This window comes from Cupressus sempervirens, chromosome 11 (genome assembly GCF_028749045.1).
Source record: "Cupressus sempervirens isolate cs-2001-9-10 chromosome 11, ASM2874904v1, whole genome shotgun sequence".
Taxonomy (NCBI): Eukaryota; Viridiplantae; Streptophyta; class Pinopsida; order Cupressales; family Cupressaceae; genus Cupressus; species Cupressus sempervirens.
The window spans coordinates 36,191,313-36,210,620 of NC_143128.1; the positions used below are offsets into that span (position 1 = coordinate 36,191,313).

The following is a 19,308-nucleotide window of genomic DNA, read 5'->3' on the forward strand; positions in this document are numbered from 1 at the left end:
ACCACATGCTTGAATTTTTATATATTTCTGATCCACATTCTCTATCAAACTTTCAGAATCATAACCCATTTTGTTATACCTTCCATAGTATCAGGTTGTACCTTAATCAACTCCCATGGTCATAAACATGATCATTTTTATCAAACTACTGTAAAACTTTTTTTTTTCAACTTGATATCTTTTCATCTCTCTAGCTTAGGATTTGATCTCTCCAAAATCTTCCAATCAAGAGTCCCCAACTAAAGGTAGCTTTGAGTGTTATGATGTTATTATGTGCTTTGGCTTGTTGATGCAACCATTTGTGTCCTTTGTTTTAACATTAGTAATGTGCAGGTATTTATGCTGCTTAATTCGTATTTGACAATTTAATGCCATTTGTTAACTAGGTTTAAAAGTTCAGTAAAGCTCAACTAGTCAAACTTGTTAATTGGATCTGTTTCTCCTGATTTTTTAGCCCTTTGGAGTTTAGATGTGCATTAACAGCCATGTGTTTTTATGTATACTCAATTTTGATTTAAATGCATAAACTTGTTTTCATCTTGTTTTGTGCATCTAAACTATTGTTTTCTAGCTGATAATTGCTGAAAATGTCATTCACCAATCTCTTGACGAGCATTGATGAGGGGCTTCGTGTCACTGTTATTGCTTCCACACCTAAAAATGTGAAATTTGTTTGGACTCAAGATATGGAACGAAAATTTCTCGACATACTCCTTGAGCAAGTCACATTAGGAAGAAAAGGAGAAGGGGGGTTTCAGAAAGAATCTTGGAGTAGCATTGAAAGGAGGTTCAATTTGGATATGAAGATGAATCTTGTAAGAGACAACTTCAAGAATAAATTGAAAACATGGAAGCACGCTTATCGAATGATGAAAGACTTGAGAAATATGAGCAGCTTCACATGGAATGAAACTACTTAGTGTGTGGATGTTGATGATGTTGTATGGAAAGAGTTGCTAAAGGTAATGTACTCTACACAATGTTTATAAGATAAGTTACTAATGAAAGATAAATATCTAATACCTTATTTGCCTTCATGTAGTGAAAGGACTTCAAGAATGCTAGGGTGTACAAGAGGCAACCATTCCTCTATTACAATGACTTAGCAATCATTGTTGGGAATGACATTGCGGATGGAAGTATAGTTGCAACAGCCCAAGAGAATGAAGATGGGCACCTTTTTGATGAGGCGACTGAGCTTGACAATGATGGGGGCTTCACTACACCTATGGATGGCACTCCTGAATTTGAGGAAGGGTTCATTGGGACAAATGATTCTAGTACATCTGTTAGACAGAATGCTTCCACCCCATCATCATCGAGGAGGACGAAGAAGAGGAAGGCAAGCATGGCTTCTTCTTTAGATGTGAAATGTGAAAGCATACAAGATATACAGGAAGGCACGAGGGGGTCTCAAATAGTAAAAGTTGATAAAGGAGAAATGAAGCAAGATATATCTGTTGCATTTGCAACCCTCAAGGCTATACTTGGACTTAGTCGACAAACTATGATTGTCGCTTATGACACTTTTACTTCAGAACCTACAAAAGCTTGGGGGTTCTTAGAGATGAGTCCAGAGGAGAAAGAAGAGTATGTCCAATATAAATTTGGAGGGTTGCAGTGATTTTCCAACATGAAATTCCATGTTTAGTTTGTGTTTCCATTTTGACTTTATCACACTTTTGCATGATCATATTTTTCAAAATTATAACATTATTTGCATGATCAAATTTTTGAATGCTGCTACTATTTGTGCCATGTATCATTGGGATTGTTTGGGAGATTTTGCAACTTATATGACTGAAATTTTAATAATATTTTTAAGGTGCAATATTTATATGCTTGTTTAGAATTTTATGAATTTATTAGAAAGGAAAATGTTATTACCTCGTTTTTTGAGAAAATGTTATCAAATTTCACACAATGTTTTTTAATTGGGATTTGCTAGATATAATATGTGTTAGAGTAAATAATTAATTATTAATTATTTATTCTATTGCTTAAGCTTACTTAGGTCATGCATTTATTTAATATTTCATATTTAATGCATGTAGTGGTTAGTTGTTGACAACACGGGAGTTTGTTCCCTTCTTGTTGTCATACTTATCTTCTATCACCTTCCAGCTTGTTCTACAAGCTTCCATGAGCTCTTTATATTCGGGCTCTCTCTCATTGTAATAACATCATCATATCATTTCTTATTGTAAATACATTTCTTCTTGTATTTGCATTATGATGGCTCTCATGTCCGTTTAGGGTTTTGCCCGTGCTCCATGCTCCTCCCCTTCTATGGCTTCTCTTTGACAGGTTCGCATGCAGGTGATCTTGGCGTCTTCGGAGTTGGCTTTCCTCAACTCCAACATGGTATCAGAGCCTTCCTGTTGCAGCTTCGTTGAAGAAATTTTGAAGCCATGATTTGAAGTCACAAACCCTAGTTTGTTTGTGCATTTTTTCTTCAAATCAGGGGATCAACGATTTTTCGGAGCACTTTGGGACCAAATGGACATCACCATTGGATCCGGAAGGCCGTTTGCAGTCAGGATTCATATAAAACTTGTCATTTTTGGAGATAGGGCAATTTTGGCAAATTTTTGAGGCTTCTAGGAGTCTGCTGTACGGTCGTACGGACACAGGGCGTAAATTTTTTTTTAAAAAAAAGGGTTTACGGGTGCACCGCCGCCGCGCCACCCGCGCGCCGCCCGCAGCGGCCGCAGCAGGCAGCGCCGCCCGCGAACCACCGCGGCCCGGCCGCCTCCCAGCCGCCGCCCTCTGCCGGCGGCGCCTCTCCAGTTCTCAGCCCGCGCTCCGCCGCGGCCCGGTCTCCTCCCGGTTCCGCCGCCCCTGCGGCCACCTCTGCCCGCCAGCTGTACAGACAACTCTGCAGCCCGTCAGCAATCTGTGGCCACTGCGGGGGTGACACGTGGCATGGGCGCCACGTGGCACCTTGCCACGTGGACCCGCCACGTCACCCCTGCCACGTCAGCTGCCACGTGGCACTCTTTTTTTGCTGCGACGGCTGACGGGCCGTCAATTTAAATCTCAGGATCTGCTGATGTCAGCATGACGTCATCCTTATGTCATCATCCTTGCTTGCACTCTCCTTCAAGTTCTCTTTTGGACCTACTTGTGGTTTTTTGGCCATAACTCTTGCATACGGAGGTATTTTTCCAATCCGAAAGAAGCGTCGGAAAGCTGGTTCCGAGACAAAGATTTTGGTGTAGGTATTTTTAGGTTTTGATGCTTTTTTATTGCTCATTTTTTTTGTTGAAGTCCGAAGTCCTGTTTTTGACTCCGGCATGCATATCTTTTACATCCCATGTCAGTTTTTTGAAAACTTTATATTTCTGGAAAGCTGGTTCTGTGTTCTTTTCAGAAATGTAGTCCTTTTTCTTTGTTTTTGGCCTCTTCTCTTTCTATCATAGTTTTGGCGTTCTTGCTCTATGGTGGATATTTTGAGTATTTTAGGCCCGAGGATCGTTTTCCTGGCATGGTTTGATTTCTTTTCGGCTGTACTTTCTTTTGGTTCAGCTCTTTTTCAGTTCTGATCATTATAGCTATCCTTTTGAAGCACTTTTCTATTTCGCACTGAGATAAACTGTCACTTTTATATTTCAGGAGTCATGAACGTTGTTTTGAGTCAGCTGTGCATGCACTATTTCATAAAGCACCATGGGGGGGATTATTGTTTGCTATTTTAGGCATTCTCCCTTTGTCAAGTGAGTGTCCCTTCCACGACATTAGCCCATGCAGAGTCAGTTAGACCGTGTCTGTACCTCTTTTCCTCTTTCCTCGTTCTTGGTTCTTTGGCTCACCTTCTCAGTTGCCTGTCATCACACCCTGTCTGCATTAAGGGGGGGTTATGTTGTGTTCTAATGCATCCATGGTTCGATGGTTCGATAGTGTGAACTATGTATTCAGTGGTTGATCCTATATACAAGGCGATTGCAGTGGCTGGCTACCTATGCATTTCGGTGAGATGGATCATCTACCATATAGACATGCTCGGCTCGTGTCTTCTTCTTCCATGGAGGTTTCTTCAGATCAGCAGTTTGACAGATTTGCGGCTCTTCATGCTTCAGTGATGCTGCTTCTTCATGATCATTCTTTGTTCCTGTTTTAGGGGACAATTTCCCTAGTTGGAGACTTCTTCAGCTCTTCACTGGGTTCTTACCTCTTTTTGGGGGAGGGTTTTTCCCACGTGGTTTTCTCTCTTTCCTCGCTTACAGAGGTTGCTTTTTCTTGCATTGTACATGGGTACCTAAAATGGCCTCGTTGCCGGGACCCATTATGCATTCATCTTAGCTTTGTGAGCTTAAGGCATTTCCCTAAGTTGCACTTAAGGGGGGGTGTTAGAGTAAATAATTAATTATTAATTATTTATTCTATTGCTTAAGCTTACTTAGGTCATGCATTTATTTAATATTTCATATTTAATGCATGTAGTGGTTAGTTGTTGACAACACGGGAGTTTGTTCCCTTCTTGTTGTCATACTTATCTTCTATCACCTTCCAGCTTGTTCTACAAGCTTCCATGAGCTCTTTATATTCGGGCTCTCTCTCATTGTAATAACATCATCATATCATTTCTTATTGTAAATACATTTCTTCTTGTGTTTGCATTATGATGGCTCTCATGTCCGTTTAGGGTTTTGCCCGTGCTCCATGCTCCTCCCCTTCTATGGCTTCTCTTTGACAGGTTTGCATGCAGGTGATCTTGGCGTCTTCGGAGTTGGCTTTCCTCAACTCCAACAATATGAGTTAGATACTTGTATCAATTGGATTTTATATCTGGGATTCAAAAAGTTGTTTGGTGTGGCTACTTAATGTAGATTCCATACAATCAGGTTCAGACCAAATAGTGGACATGTTATCTAGCATTTTATGTAGAAGGGGAAAAACAAAACTTATGTTACTATGGCATTTAATACTGGAAAGTCACATGATAGATTGGGGAAACAGTATACAAGCTTCTGTACCATATTGATGAAAGTGGTGGCTTTCATACGATAAAAGTGTTGTATGAATTTTAGTGCTTGTAGATTTCATTTATTATGAAGTTAAAAATGTTCATAGCCAGATGAGGATAATCTTCACACGTTAAACCCATGCACACTAATCAAAAGGGAAGAATATGGGCATCACGATTTATGTGCCTGTTTGCTTAGTAAAAGTCAAGCTGCATTGGAAGTTGAAATTTTATCCCTTCACCTGCCATTAAATTCATAGTCACTAGTCAATTTAATAGGCATGTCTCATTCAAACAAAACAGAGGTGCTGCAATTCTGAATGTAATAATGGACGGCTGGCCATATAGACATAGTATCTATCTATGGGAAAAGGAAAAAAAAATAGGAGTAATAATACGTAATCTTTAATCCAGGAGCTCCATACCATATATTGTCTACAATAACATTTGTATTGTTAGTATAGAGAGAATAAAACCAATATTTTCTATGGAGGTTTATTAAATATAGTCTAATGTTATATATATATGTATATGAGGAGAAAACACAATGAGTATGTTTTGTCACTTAAACTATCCACTTTCTTATGAATGAATCAAATATAAACAAAGCATTCATCAACGTAGTGTATTTTTCCTACTTATCTAATAAATTGATGTTAGTTTTGTAGTTTGAATCAATTATTTACAAGAAGAAAAGATGAGGATAGTAGTTGTCATGTGTGTTAACTTTGCAGTGTTATAGTCCATAATGACCCAGAGATATTTATATCTCTAGTACGAAGATACTACAAAATAGAAAAGATCCTAACATAGCAAATGAAGACCTTGATTTGGACATTACACCTACAATCTTTGATATCTAATATTTATAATGGGAAATAGCCCAACAATAAGACTAGGCAGCCAAATAACTTTGAAGATAGCCAATATAGCTGATGTTTGTTCCATGTTCATATGCCTGATGGTTGTTCCATGTTCATTATTCTATACAGGGTCAATGGATTTGTCAACTTTGTCGTTGTGTCGATGTGGTGTTGGACCTCTCGTAATAAAGATGTCACGTACAGAGGATAATCTTGGGCGTAAGTTTTTTTGTTGTCCGAATAAAAGAAAGGTTGTTACTAATCTTTTTTATTTTATTATTGTGGCAAGCCCTAATTTACTTTTCAAATGCAGGGGCACAATGGCTGCAGTTTCTTTCAGTGGGTCAAAGAAGACTCATCTACATCAAGCACAACAAAATCTATAGAAGAAAATAAGAAGGGTTGCAAGTTGTGCATTGTGCGGGAGACAACTGCTAGGGAGATTGGTTCTATGGCAAAAGTCGAAATTGCGTTTCAACATAGACTTAATTCTGTTCTATTTTTTTATAAACACACTATTGGTGATGGTGACTCTAATTTTAGTATTGAAATGACCATTTTGTTGTAAAGAATCATGGAGACTAAACCTTTTATATGATTTTGTATTAAACGATGAGCAAATTTTAGTAATTTCAAATGTAAATTATTTGTATAACATTTTTATGTTTATATCTATTCATTTAAAAAATGTTGAAATAAATTAATTTCTTATTAATTTCATTTAATAAAATAGAATGAAAACAATTATTTTCTTTACAATAAATTGAAATAATTAACCAAATATAATAATATAGTGAAACAAATAAAATATATTAAATGAATTTAAAAATCAAATTGACGTACAACTCAATTCATCAAATTTGGATTAGGATGAGCAAATTTAACTAATTTCACGATTATATTATTGTGTATATATTTTTATGTTTGTATCTATTCATTAAAAAATGTTGACATAAATTAATTTCAAATAGAATAAAGAAAAAATTTCTTTACGATAAATTGAAATAATTAACCAAATATAATAATATAGTGAAACAAATAAAATATATTAAATGAATTTAAAAATCAAATTTATCAAATTCAGATCAAATTTTACAAATTTCAAAATTATATTATTGTGTATAATATTTTTATGTTTATATCTACTCACATAAATTAATTTCAAATAGAATAAAAAAAAAAAATTAGTTTCTCTATAATAAGTTAAAATAATTAACCAAATATAATACTATATTAAAATAAATAATATATATTTAAATATAAACTTAACTATATTCCAATTCTAATTTTCTACAACCAAACAAGGGAGTAACCTATTCCAATCAAATATCAGGCGAAACAAACAAGAATGGGAATGCTCTTTTCCATTCTCATTCCACATTTCCATTCCTATTCTAATTTTCTATTCCTATCCCGACAAACAAATGGGCCCTAAAATAAAAAATATTCAAAAAACTACATTCACCAGCACTTACATTGCATCTTTAGAATCAAGGAAACGATTCAAATATTTGAAACCAATTGCCCATGCATTTGTATTTAAGATAAATTTAATTCTAATTTGGCAAGTCTTACATTATGCTCAAGGAATAGAAATCAAATTGAAAATATGAGTTATGTGTTTAGCAACATCCTTTGGGGTCAAGATTGAAATGTAATCTAATACATCCCCTTAGCTTCTTCAAAGGTTAGAAACAAAATATTTAAAAATAATCTAGGGACTGTTTTAGTGTGTTAAAAATATGTAAAATTCGCATGAGTACAGAGTGACTTTAGAATGACAAAATTCCTTCATCATCTATAGGATGGCAATTTATGATTGCATTGGGCAAAATAAAATTCTCTATAGGATGGCAATCTATGACTGCCTTGGGCAAAAGAAAATTCTCTATAGAATATTTTTCTGAAATCAAAGAGAAATTCAATTAGGATAGGCAAAGCTATTAAGTATAATAATGATGGTAATCCATCAAATTTATATTCCATAAGTATTTAGTAGTCATTTCTAGAGAAATGTCAAGGAAATTATGATTCTATTTTGTATATATTTTTCATTTGACGACCACAATTCAATTCATTAAATTTCTTCAATATTCTATTTGAATTAGCATACCAGGATTTATTATGCAAAGAAGAGGTCAAAAGAGTCTTTAGGAAGAGAGAATTTGACAGTTTGCAACTTTGGCAAGGTGGAAAGAGAACAACACATTATATTAAAATGTGATGCGCACAAGGACATCAAGTTCAAAATTGTGGATATCATATTTGGAAGCTCTTGGCACAACTTATTCAACAAGGAGTCCAATGAGAAGTTGGGGGGCTCATCATCAGCTTGCACAAAAAAAGATTTGAATTACTGAAGTTGCTTTAGTCGGAAGGTTGTCCCACAGGATATTCTTAGCCTTGTGGACGTTATAAATTTATCTTATCTTATCTTATCTTATCTCTAGAAATGTTGAGCAATACCACAGTTTTTCTTTATGTTCTTGATGAGTCCTCACACAATGAAGACAATAAATACTTTCAAGGAAGTCATGTTGAAGGAAGTGACTGAATTCCACAAATCTTTAGAGATAGTCGTGCAAAGATCGTCATTTACAAATTGGGAGAGAAAGGAGCTCAATGTTTTCTAGTGAATATGTGGACATTATTTCCAAATTAAGGCTCTAATTTTCTGCATTCAAGAAACTATTGCAAGAAAATAGCGACCCATACATGACAAATTGAATTTTATGGTTTATGTTACTTGATTTTTTGTTATTATTTTTTAATTTGCTAACTATAATGTGATAAGATTAATATTGCATTTTTACTGTTGTTGGCCATTTTAAAACTTATTTATATTTTTGAACCAATTATTATTAATACAAATATAATGTTTCACAGAAAAAACAAACAAACTTACTTATATTTATTGTTATTGTGTAGTAATCAAGTACAAGTATTTTAAATGTCTTCAAAGTTATAGATAATTTGAGGAAATAAAGAACTATTTTAGAAACTATTTGATATGTCAAAAATATTTTTAGAATAGTAAAGACTTTTAGAATATAGTCGAAAGTGTAAATGAACATATAAAATATCTACAATCTTTCTTAAGGATTAAACAATACAATATTTTTGATTTCATCAAGTTTCTCTTTTAACTTTAATGAGAAAATAAGCTTGTCTTAAATAAGTAGTAATATATATGTTATATAATATATATAAAGGAAGTCGAGAGATATCAAGGCTTTAATTTTAAAATATTAAAAAAAAGTAAATTAAAGTTTCAATATATCAATGCTTTCTTTATATATATTATATAATATAAAATAGATATATAGCTAGTAGCATCGAGAGCGGAAAGTCTGAGAAGCAAATCACAATTTAGCTTTGTTACAATTAGGTTCTAATTATTTTTATTATTATTGCCTACAAAAAAATTCATTCGTAATATGATAGATATTCAAGTTATAAAGAACTATATAATTATTTTTAAGTTGTATAAAAATAAATTATATCTATTTATTACAATACTTTCATCCAAAAAAAATAATGATCAAGATGTTTAAAAAAACACACACATGATTCCAATTGAAGCTAGATATGGCAATGCAACATAGAATGCTAAATATAAACTTCAATAATTATGTATACACTTCAATACAATGTCCTTTTCTATTAAGGTTGTGTATCAATTTTATATAAAATTGTTAACAAAATAAAAATAAAAATACTAACAACACAAACAAATTGTTACGATGCAGCAACCCAATGAAATAATCACCAATGAGACTAGTGTTTCGGTCTTCATTTTTATTATGATCACACTGGACTTCCACATATTCTAGAAATTAAGAAACTCGATTACACAACTCCTTTACCTTATCCACAACAATTTGCATTCACAAAATATCGTTATCAAAAACATAATCTATTGAAAATGTTGTAGTTTCAAAATGCTAAATCATTTGGTAACAACATTATAGTACATAATTTTCACATATATCAATTGGAGTTTGCAGGGAGGCATCCAAGTTTACATAAACAATGGGATTTGGTGTGATAATTTCAAATTCATTGTCTAAAAAATCTAATTTTTATATCTTTCCTGAATATGCAAATATTTAAAAAAAGAATGAGATTTGATTATAAATTTTCAATTTTAGATGGAAACAAAGATATAATCCAAATATAGAAAAACCCAATGAATAAAAGCAATAAAATATGACACGATTGTATTGAGTTACACACATTGATCAAAGAATATATTCTTTGAAATATATTAGTGGTCTCCATTATTTGTCAATTAAAATTGTTAGATGAAAAAAAATGTAAATTATATATTTAAGAAAATGAATCTGATGTATAACATATGTCAATTAAAGATAATGGAAAACTATTTCAAGTAAATATATAATTCTGACGTCAAAAATCAAAAAGTTCAACGATTTTTTTAACACCATAATTACATTGTTTTAGAAAAGAACAAAGATTCAAAAATTCTATTTAGAATCATTATCATCATCACAATAAACAATGTTTCGTTGAAACACATCATAATTTGAACAATATAGCAAACACACAACATATGGAATTTCCAATATCTAATACCAAATTATAAAATAAAAATTATATTTAATCTTCTCTCCCTTGATTCTATGTCGAGGCTTGTATGGTGTGCTCTATGCTGTAGAATTTTGTTCTTATACGATCTCTGCATCTTATTTGCTATTCGTTATTTGTTATCCCTTAATACAAATATATCTTGTTTTATGATTAGATTAGTAAGGAATATCAATTTTTCCACTGCTATTATATCTTCCTTGCCATCAACCTATATGATAGACATCATATTTATTAGTCCCTGCCTATAAAAGGCAAGGTACTAATGTTTTTGTTTACCCCCCCTGCCTATTTCTTTATTTTCCAAAAAACAACATACCCTAAGGTTTTTAGATTGTATATTTTTAATTTCATTTATCAAAACAAGAAAACTTTTTTCTGATTGGACTAGGACTATTTTCCTGGGGTTTAATTTTATTTTCCACTACCAAAATTTATTTAAAAAAATCAAAAGACAACCATGCATTAATTACATTGAGTCCTTTATCAGCAATCTTATCGAGCTCTTTGCACACGATTTTTATAAAATACGCGTTGGAAGATTCTGGAGAAAAGCTGGCCACGAAAATTCTAGAGTCGATTATTAATTAATTTGCTGCCACGTATCCCAAAATCTGTTGGCCATCATCTAATAATTTCATCACATGTTTGGTGATTTAAGTACTTCATACTCATAATTTTCGCATGAAGTAAATTTTGGTTTTGGTTTAGTTTTTGCTTTCATGGTTCTCCCACATTTTAGTGATGACTTGTGAAAATTGGCCACATATTTTTGAAATGTCTTGGGAATCACTTAAGTTTATCAGCATCGTTATAAACATTTGTTTTTTTCCTTGGATTGTCAAAGTTGATAACTAGTTTTAAGCATTATTGAACCACCATTTGAATTGTAAGAAAACTAGTGATTGCTTTAAATACACATAAAACAAGATGGGAACAAAATATCAAAATCATGAGATCTACATTTCGACTCAGCCATTGAAAATTTATTAACTGGTTTCTTTTATTTTAAATAATATTTAAATCAAAAACATTTTTAAATGAATTGGAAGTACCTATTATTGTTGCTTTTAGGAGCATTTAGGAGCGTTCATCATGTTGAATTGAATTGACGTTGTGTATAATGGATAATATTGTAATAATGATCATTTGGTTCATTATGATCTTGCATGCCTTTTTTAAGTATTTGAATAAATATATATATTTTAAATTAAATAATCGATAGTTCAAAAAGATAGGTACAAAATCAAGAGAGGGGAGGCGAACCTCAACCTCCTAGTTCAACTGGTAATCCATGATCAATGAACTAGCACAATATGTAACAGTTTCAATGAGATTACAAAAAAGGAAATTAGATAAGCTAATCCAGAATATCATCACGATCATCAATCCATGTTGTCCATCCTAGCTCTCCTTCCATCGAAACAACTTTCTTCTACTCAAGAATATGAGCAAAGAACTCAAGTCTATCAGAAAAAGGGCCTCTAGTATCTCGCATCTCCTTAATTAGCCGCTTAAGGGCATCTTCAAAAGCAGCCTGGTCATCAATAATGCTGGCCCATTCCAGCCCATGCTTCATTTTGTAGATGAACATCGTAGCATGCCCATCACGGAGAAATCTTTTCAGTTTGTCTTTTTCAAGTTTCATAATGCAGCACACCTGCGAGACAATCTTAAAGCGTATGAGTTTCAATTGAAACAAAGTAAGGGATCTACCAACATATTGGAATTTGTCCTCATTTCTACTTTTCCAAATAAACCAAAGAATATGAGAAGAGAGAATATTCCAAAAAAAGTTAGCATCCTTCTTTAGGCCGGATATGTTTCCAAGAATAGTATCTAGCACAGAGACATGATCAGTTATAGATATTCCAAAAAAATTCCATATAATCCTAGCAAAATGACAAGTAAAGAAGATATGTCTTAAATTTTCAAGAACCCTGCAAATAGAACAAGAGTCAGTATCACCAGTTTGATTTTTAACAGGAAGTCTATCAAGAAGAAGCTGTCATTTAAAATGTAAGATTTTGGGAGGAATATGAGACTTCCAGAATTTGTCAAGGATTTTGTGCCATTCAAGAGAGTCCAAATTCATATACCAGGTGGTATTCAGGTGTGATAAAATAGAGTGATCTTTATTAAGCACCTTATATATATCTTTAGCTTTGATTTTCTGTAAGAGGGATCCATCATCCCAACGGAAATATAAGAATCTATGGGAATCCACATCACATCTACGAGGAAGATTGAGAGGGCGACATGCATTAGCTATCATATTATAGGTACGTTTATGAGAGTCAGGAAGATTGAACTTAAGCTTAATATCTTGCCAACTGGCAAGGTTGTCATTCTCCAAAATATCAATAAAGCTCTTGATACCATGGCTGTTCTAATGTTTAGCAGAACACCCTTGAGTCATGGCAAGAGGCTTGCCATTATGTTTCAGATTCCACAAGATAGAGCGTTCACCGTGGATAGAATTATTGTTATTGAAGTTAAAATTATAAATAAAGCCCCTCACCAACTCCCAAGCCTTCCAGATAGACTTAAAAACCATGGAGCCTTGAACAAAGAAAGGGAACGTCCTAGCAACAAGATTAGCAAAGGGAAGGTTCTTCCAATATTTAGCTTGCTTAGGAAATCCAGATTGAATATTTGATGAAGGTACGCTCTATACCATTGACGAAGGGCCACACCACCCTTACCAACTCACAACCAAGAATGCAACACTCTAGTCCAGATCCAAATCCATACTCTAGTAGAAACCTTCGAGATCTCAACTTGTGCTCACAAGCCACCAAGCAACCTCCTTGTTTCTAAACCGCAGCCACTAGCTCTTCTCACAAACCTAATCCAAGATCCAAGTGTAAATTGCCTCACATTCGACACTCTGTCCATAGACTTAGAAGACTCACTCTTCATTTCTTCCTTCTCTTTCACACCTTGAAGCCTTCCAAGCTTTCCAAGCTTCACCTTCCACAACTTTCACCTTTCCAAGCTTTCCTTCCAAAGCTTCTACTTCCCGAGCTTCTCCTTCTCGAGCTTCTACTCCTCGAGCTTGATTAGAAATGCTCATATGCCTTGCTTAAATAGGCACTTACCACCCAATACATGACTTATCCACAACCTTCTAAAATTCCTCCACAACCTTCTACAACTTCCATAACCTTCTACAATATCCACAACTTTTTACAATATTCATAATTTTCTAGAATTCTACCCACACCTCGATAAATGGAATGACAACCATTTTATTTATTTATTTTTTATTATGCCACCTATGCACTTCGAAAATAAAAATTTCTCATTTTCTCTTTTTTTTCGTTTATTTTATTTTTTATTATTTCTCCTCTAATTTTCGTCACTTTCTCTCTCCTCCACAATTTTTTTTTTTTTTTTTTTTTCAATAATTTTCCCATGCAAGATGCTCGTGCATCAATATTATTTCTAAGAAGAACTTTCCAAGGCTCATGACCATCAAGAGCCTGAAAAATCCACTTAAAAACAAGAGAAACACCTTGAATCCTAAGGTCTTTAAGGCCTAAGCCACCAATAAATATATTTTAGAAAAGCAATCTCTCAAAATTAGATTTTGTAAAAGATTGTTAAATTTAATAAATGAGATTATTATAAATTTTTAGAAATGATATCATAAAATTAATATATGTTTTGTAAAAATATTATAAAATATTTATGTACAAATAATTTAATTTGAATTTCATTTAAAAAATTATTTAAATTAGTAAAAGTCAAAAAAATCATATTATTATCATTCAACAATATATATTTTGTTTAAACATATTTATATTTTAAAAAATAAATTAATTTATGACTTTAAACATTTATGAATGTAAACTTATTTCAACCATTTTTTTTACATTCATTTTCTATAAATGTCATTTTTAACACTTTAGAATTAAAAAATGAAAATAATATTATAATTCTTAATTTTAAAAAAATATTTTCAAAAATCAAAATGTAATATATATATATATATATATATATATATATATATATATATAGATAGATAGTGATAACTCTATTATATTCTACAATCAATATGCATCTTTGTTATTCTTTTCGGTATATGTGTCACTTTTATGATTTTGTATTACTGACTGGAATATCATTTGTTGCTGACTGTATTTCTTCGAATCTTATTCTCTCCTTTCTTACATTTGCAACCTAGCTTTGATACCGTATTAATTTCTAGGATCGTTTCTATAAATGTAGAATCATAGCCATTGTTATTGATGATGTTCCAAATGCAAATGAAGGCTTATAAATATGAGAGGAGACATGTCTCATGAAGAGACATATTTCTACAGTTAAACATCACTAGTTATTAATATAACAGTAATATAACAATAATATAAATAATCATATATGTAACTCATCTTAAGCATACATGTAATACTAGTATGTTTTAGATTAAGGTAAAAACAGGTTTTGAAGGGGCCCCGAAACCCTTTACATAAAAGAAAAAGATAAACCATGAAACACTACCAAGTTTTACTAGGACCTGAAACTAGTTAAAAAAAAAAAAATTAAGTTTTACAGGGACCTGAAACCAAAAGAAAAGACTAAAAAAAGCAACCAAATTTTATAGGGACCTAGAACCTAGAGACTAAACCAATTGGCAAGCAAAAGCCAGCAACTAACACACCGGTACCACAACAAGCACACCTGCACAGTGGCCAACACCGCACCGAAAAAGCTAGTGACAACAAAGGAACTTATGATTTTCCTTTTAATTTAGTGCCTTCCTTGCGCGACCTAAGGTTCATATCTAAAGGGGGAGCAAAAAGCTTAGTTTTCTTTCTTTTTACTACAATCCAACCGTCCACCTTCGCAGCCTCAGCAACCCAAACCCCAGAAGAAATGAAATGGTGGAACCCAGGGGAAGTAGAAGCCACAACAATCTTCCTAGAAGAGCCAGAAGATGACTGGCCCCTAGAAAGAGCATCCGATATAGGGGTAGGAGCCAGAGTGGGAATAGGGACCAAACTTCAAGTTCGAACAACTTCATCTACCACAGGCACCGAATGATCGCTAGAAGCATCATCAAGGGGAGAATCACCCACAAGTTCCAAGGGCGCAACCAAAGATTATGCACCGTGCAGTGCTCTGAAGAGGCCCCTGACCACCAAGAAGGTGGTCGCCTTGACTTGGACTTTTTAACACCACAACAATCAGCAATATGACTTGTCATGTGACATTTTCTGCAATGAAAAGGGATACCTTCAAAATCCAACATTTGAGTCCAAGAACCCCTCGCAGAATCCAAACAAATCTCCTCAAGAAGGCCTTAGAAACATCCAACTCCATAAGAATTCATGCACACGTCGAATGAAAAAAAATTGAAGTGTCAAAATCCACATATAAAAAATCACCAATAGCATTCCCAATAGCTTCAAAAACAAAATCTTGCCAAAGATGCATCAGGAGATTCGGAAGCTGGACCCAAATAGGGAACATGTTAAAGGATTTAGTAAGTGGATTAAAATCCATATGCCACGATTTAGCCATTAGTGGATATCTGCCTTGCCATGAAAAACTATTATCACACATAATAGTCTTCTTGTCTTTAACACTTTCAAACTTAGCTATAAAGAATCCTTTTGCATTCAGAAAGATGTGGACATTATTGTCTATAATTGGTTCCCAATGCATAGAGATCCAAGTGTGAAGATCAACAAGAGAGCCAAAAACCCCGAAAACGAAAAATAGCAGCAAAAGAGGAGAGCTCTTCTGCTGTATGGAAAATATCTTCAACTGTTTCTGGGTCTAGAGATATCCTAATAGGATTTGAAACACTTACAGAGGACGCATCACGATTAGAAGGCTCTGAAGAACTGGCATGAGGGATAGCACCATGCAATCCAGCTTCAAAGGCAACGACGTCTGCAAAAGTCCTTCCCTCGAACCAAGAGACCCTGCAGAACTAAGATGAGCACCGAGTGAAGGAGTGGAAAGAGAAGAATGGGCGCCAAAAACGGACAAGCAGACCCTAGCCCTACCGGAAACGAACACTGCAAATGAGGAGTCAATAGCAACAATGGGCAAAGCTCTCCCACCACCACTAGCAAACTTACATGCAACCTCATCAGTCATAGAACGAGAGGCGAGAGCAGCAAATTCAAACGTAGGAGCAATGAGAGTAGAAGGAGCGAGAGACATCGAGAGAACCCAAAGACTTTATTGTAATATTAATATGTTTCTCGACATCATGAGAGAATACATTCCAAATTACTCATTTTGTCCTCATTTTAAATCTGTTTCGATGACAAGGATTTGCTTTTTCAAAATCTAGAATTGAATTTTTTCTTGTGCTTGTTTCAAAATTGGCAAAAATGAAATTAGAATACCAAATTAGAACACCGGATATTCCTACTAGTAAGTAGGAATTGAAAATCAAAACTAGGTTATATTTTTTGAGTGTAAAAATAATAAATTAGACTATTTTTAAAAGTCTGCTACTCCAAGCTTACACATAAAACTGTGTCTTCACACTTAATCTTTCAAGTGAAATAAACAATTCAAATAAAATTCTCCAAATAAGAGTGAAGATTTACAAAACCTGCCAAATCAAGATTTGTAGAATTCTCTATTTCTACAATTCCATTACCCAACCGCCCATTCAAGATAATTCTATTCAATATGTCACTCTCACATGGCCTCAATTTGTCCCTAAAATGCTCTAGATGAACGTTCAGATCGATAACATCTTCCATAAAGGGGCGTCTCCCCTCTCCTCTACTGCATTTGCCTCTGTTACAGCTACTACTTGTGTTCGGGCAACTGGCACATGATTTGTATACCCTCAGTGAATCGGATCTGTTGGAAAGCGATAAATCCCGTCCAAACGTTCAAACGCCTGAACTGGTGCTTGCCTCGCTCGTAAGGTTAGCCCTTACCTTCATTTGCAGGAAGGTCCCCACAATTCACTGCTATATTGACATAGTTGAGATACTAACAAACAAATGCAATGAAAAATGAACATAAAACAAAAACCTAATTAATTACAAATATGTAGTTAATAAATGTAAAAAAATCTAAAATGAAAAATCGCCAACCATGAAATAAACTGCAGCCTAATAACATTGGAGAACCTAAATAAAGACTCAACCGTATAATTCTACCTGTCAACAAAATAATAATGCAAAACAATGCATCAACGCATAAATCCATAAAACCCTAATCAAAAGATGTGTAATACACACAATTCTGGTACAGATAACGAAAGTGGAAAACATATTTTTAATCGAACCGATGGTACAGTTAACGAATGATAATGAAATTTCAAAAACGATGGTACAGACAAGGAAAGATAATGAAATCTCAAAACCGAAGGTACAGATAACGAATGATAATTTGAACTCGGATAATGAAAGAAACAAAGAAATGATAAATTAATTTGAGATAATTTTATCTCTGACAAGGAGGATCGGATCTTCTGCTACGACGCCCCTATTCAGCGACGTCCATCTAACTGAATATTTGCACCGGATGTGACGTTTTGTTTGAAGCACGGTTCTGTGACTTTTAATTAATCAAACAAAATGGTCACATTGGGTGCATTTCTTCGACTATTTAGCCACGGGCTTTACCTATGTCCGAACAAATATGTCCGAACAAATATCAGAAGCATGAAGCCCTAAAATAATGGAGGAAAAGAAACGAAAAAACCGGAAGCCCTGTATTGATGGCCGAAACAAGCATAACCCTAAGTATTTGGCCGTAAAAACGTCAAAAACATAAATAAGAAAGAAAGAACGATTACAAAGTGATGGATCAGGCAATCTGGCTTATCTCCAAAGAGAACGCGCACAGTTGAATCATTGTCGATCATTCGGGGAAAGAATCCTCATTTCCATCCATACAGGAAAAATAACCAAGCAATTTATTTAAAATTGCCTAACAACCAAAAAAAGAGGAAAAATCTATTTTCCAATGAAAGCAAGAAATAGACATCTATTAGAAAGATGAAAATTTACCAGTGTTTTTAGCGACGAATAGCAAACAAAATACTTAAATCGTCTACAAGTTAGATAACCGGCGAATAAAATATAGCGTCGTCTCATACACAGCCAGCGATGAAATACAACAGTCTGGTAATCAGTATCGACGCATACGAATATAAAATCTAAACACTTCTTAAAATCTGCAACAGGAATTTCGTTATCAACAAACATTAGGTCTTCCTTTGATCGCCTCTGTATATATAAAAAAAACAGCTGACTGGAATTCCGAAACCCTAAGATTTTCTTTGTTTTCTACGCATAATTCTCTTTTAGCGCAAATGCCCTAATCCTAATCTGATTTTGCCCGCCAAAATTGTAGACCTAAATCGGGTTTTGTTTTTTCCTTTAAAATTTTTAGTGTAATTTAAAACATTTATCTGGAACACCGGTAGGGCTAGATATTAGTTTCGAACAAAATCTGCCTCAAATATAAAATGATCATTAGCTCCCAGCGAGGATCGAACTCGCGACCTTTCGCTTACGAAGCGAACGCTCTACCACTAAGCCATGGAAGCCCGTTGGTTTCAGTTTTAAAAAATCGGATCACCAATGAAATTAAGCAATGTAACCCTTGCTTATCAATTGATGAGCTTAAAGGGCTTTCTAATGAATGGTTCATAAGGTACAACACTTGGTGAAGGTTTTGCAAATGGGATTGCAAGCTTTGGGTTTAACCATGGAGGAAACTCTATAGCAAAGTGCCCTCAGGCTGGAGTAGTACTAGGATGGGTGACCTCCGAGGAAGTCCTGACGCTTCACCCCTCTGAGCATCACCTAGATCCAATGAGTGCTAAGTGTTTCATTTATTCTCATGAGAGATGGATTCATGTTGAATCACAACTTATGA

At 34.1% G+C, this 19,308-nt stretch overlaps 1 protein-coding gene and 2 non-coding genes across 3 annotated transcripts; all 3 read right to left on the bottom strand.

Moving 5' to 3' along the window:
* Positions 1 to 16,069: 16,069 nt before the first annotated feature.
* LOC149528132 (uncharacterized) lies at positions 16,070 to 18,765 on the bottom strand. The gene is made up of 2 exons (XM_089810791.1): positions 18,435 to 18,765; positions 16,070 to 17,384 (listed from the first exon to the last, which is right to left on the bottom strand). The coding sequence occupies exon 2, from the start codon at positions 16,615 to 16,617 to the stop codon at positions 16,255 to 16,257; it is 363 nt and encodes a 120-aa protein (XP_089666917.1). The 5' UTR covers positions 16,618 to 17,384; positions 18,435 to 18,765; the 3' UTR covers positions 16,070 to 16,254.
* On the bottom strand, positions 18,227 to 18,314 carry LOC149528133 (small nucleolar RNA Z103). The gene has a single exon (XR_016359407.1). It is a non-coding gene; the product is annotated as a small nucleolar RNA Z103 (small nucleolar RNA).
* A 139-nt stretch (positions 18,766 to 18,904) lies between the features above and the next one.
* On the bottom strand, positions 18,905 to 18,976 carry TRNAT-CGU (transfer RNA threonine (anticodon CGU)). Its single transcript has one exon. It is a non-coding gene; the product is annotated as a tRNA-Thr (tRNA).
* Between the last annotated feature and the right edge of the window lie 332 nt (positions 18,977 to 19,308).

Excerpts from the sequence above, each read along its gene's own strand:
- LOC149528132 (XM_089810791.1), bottom strand. The coding sequence starts at position 16,617 with ATGTCTCTCGCTCCTTCTACTCTCATTGCTCCTACGTTTGAATTTGCT.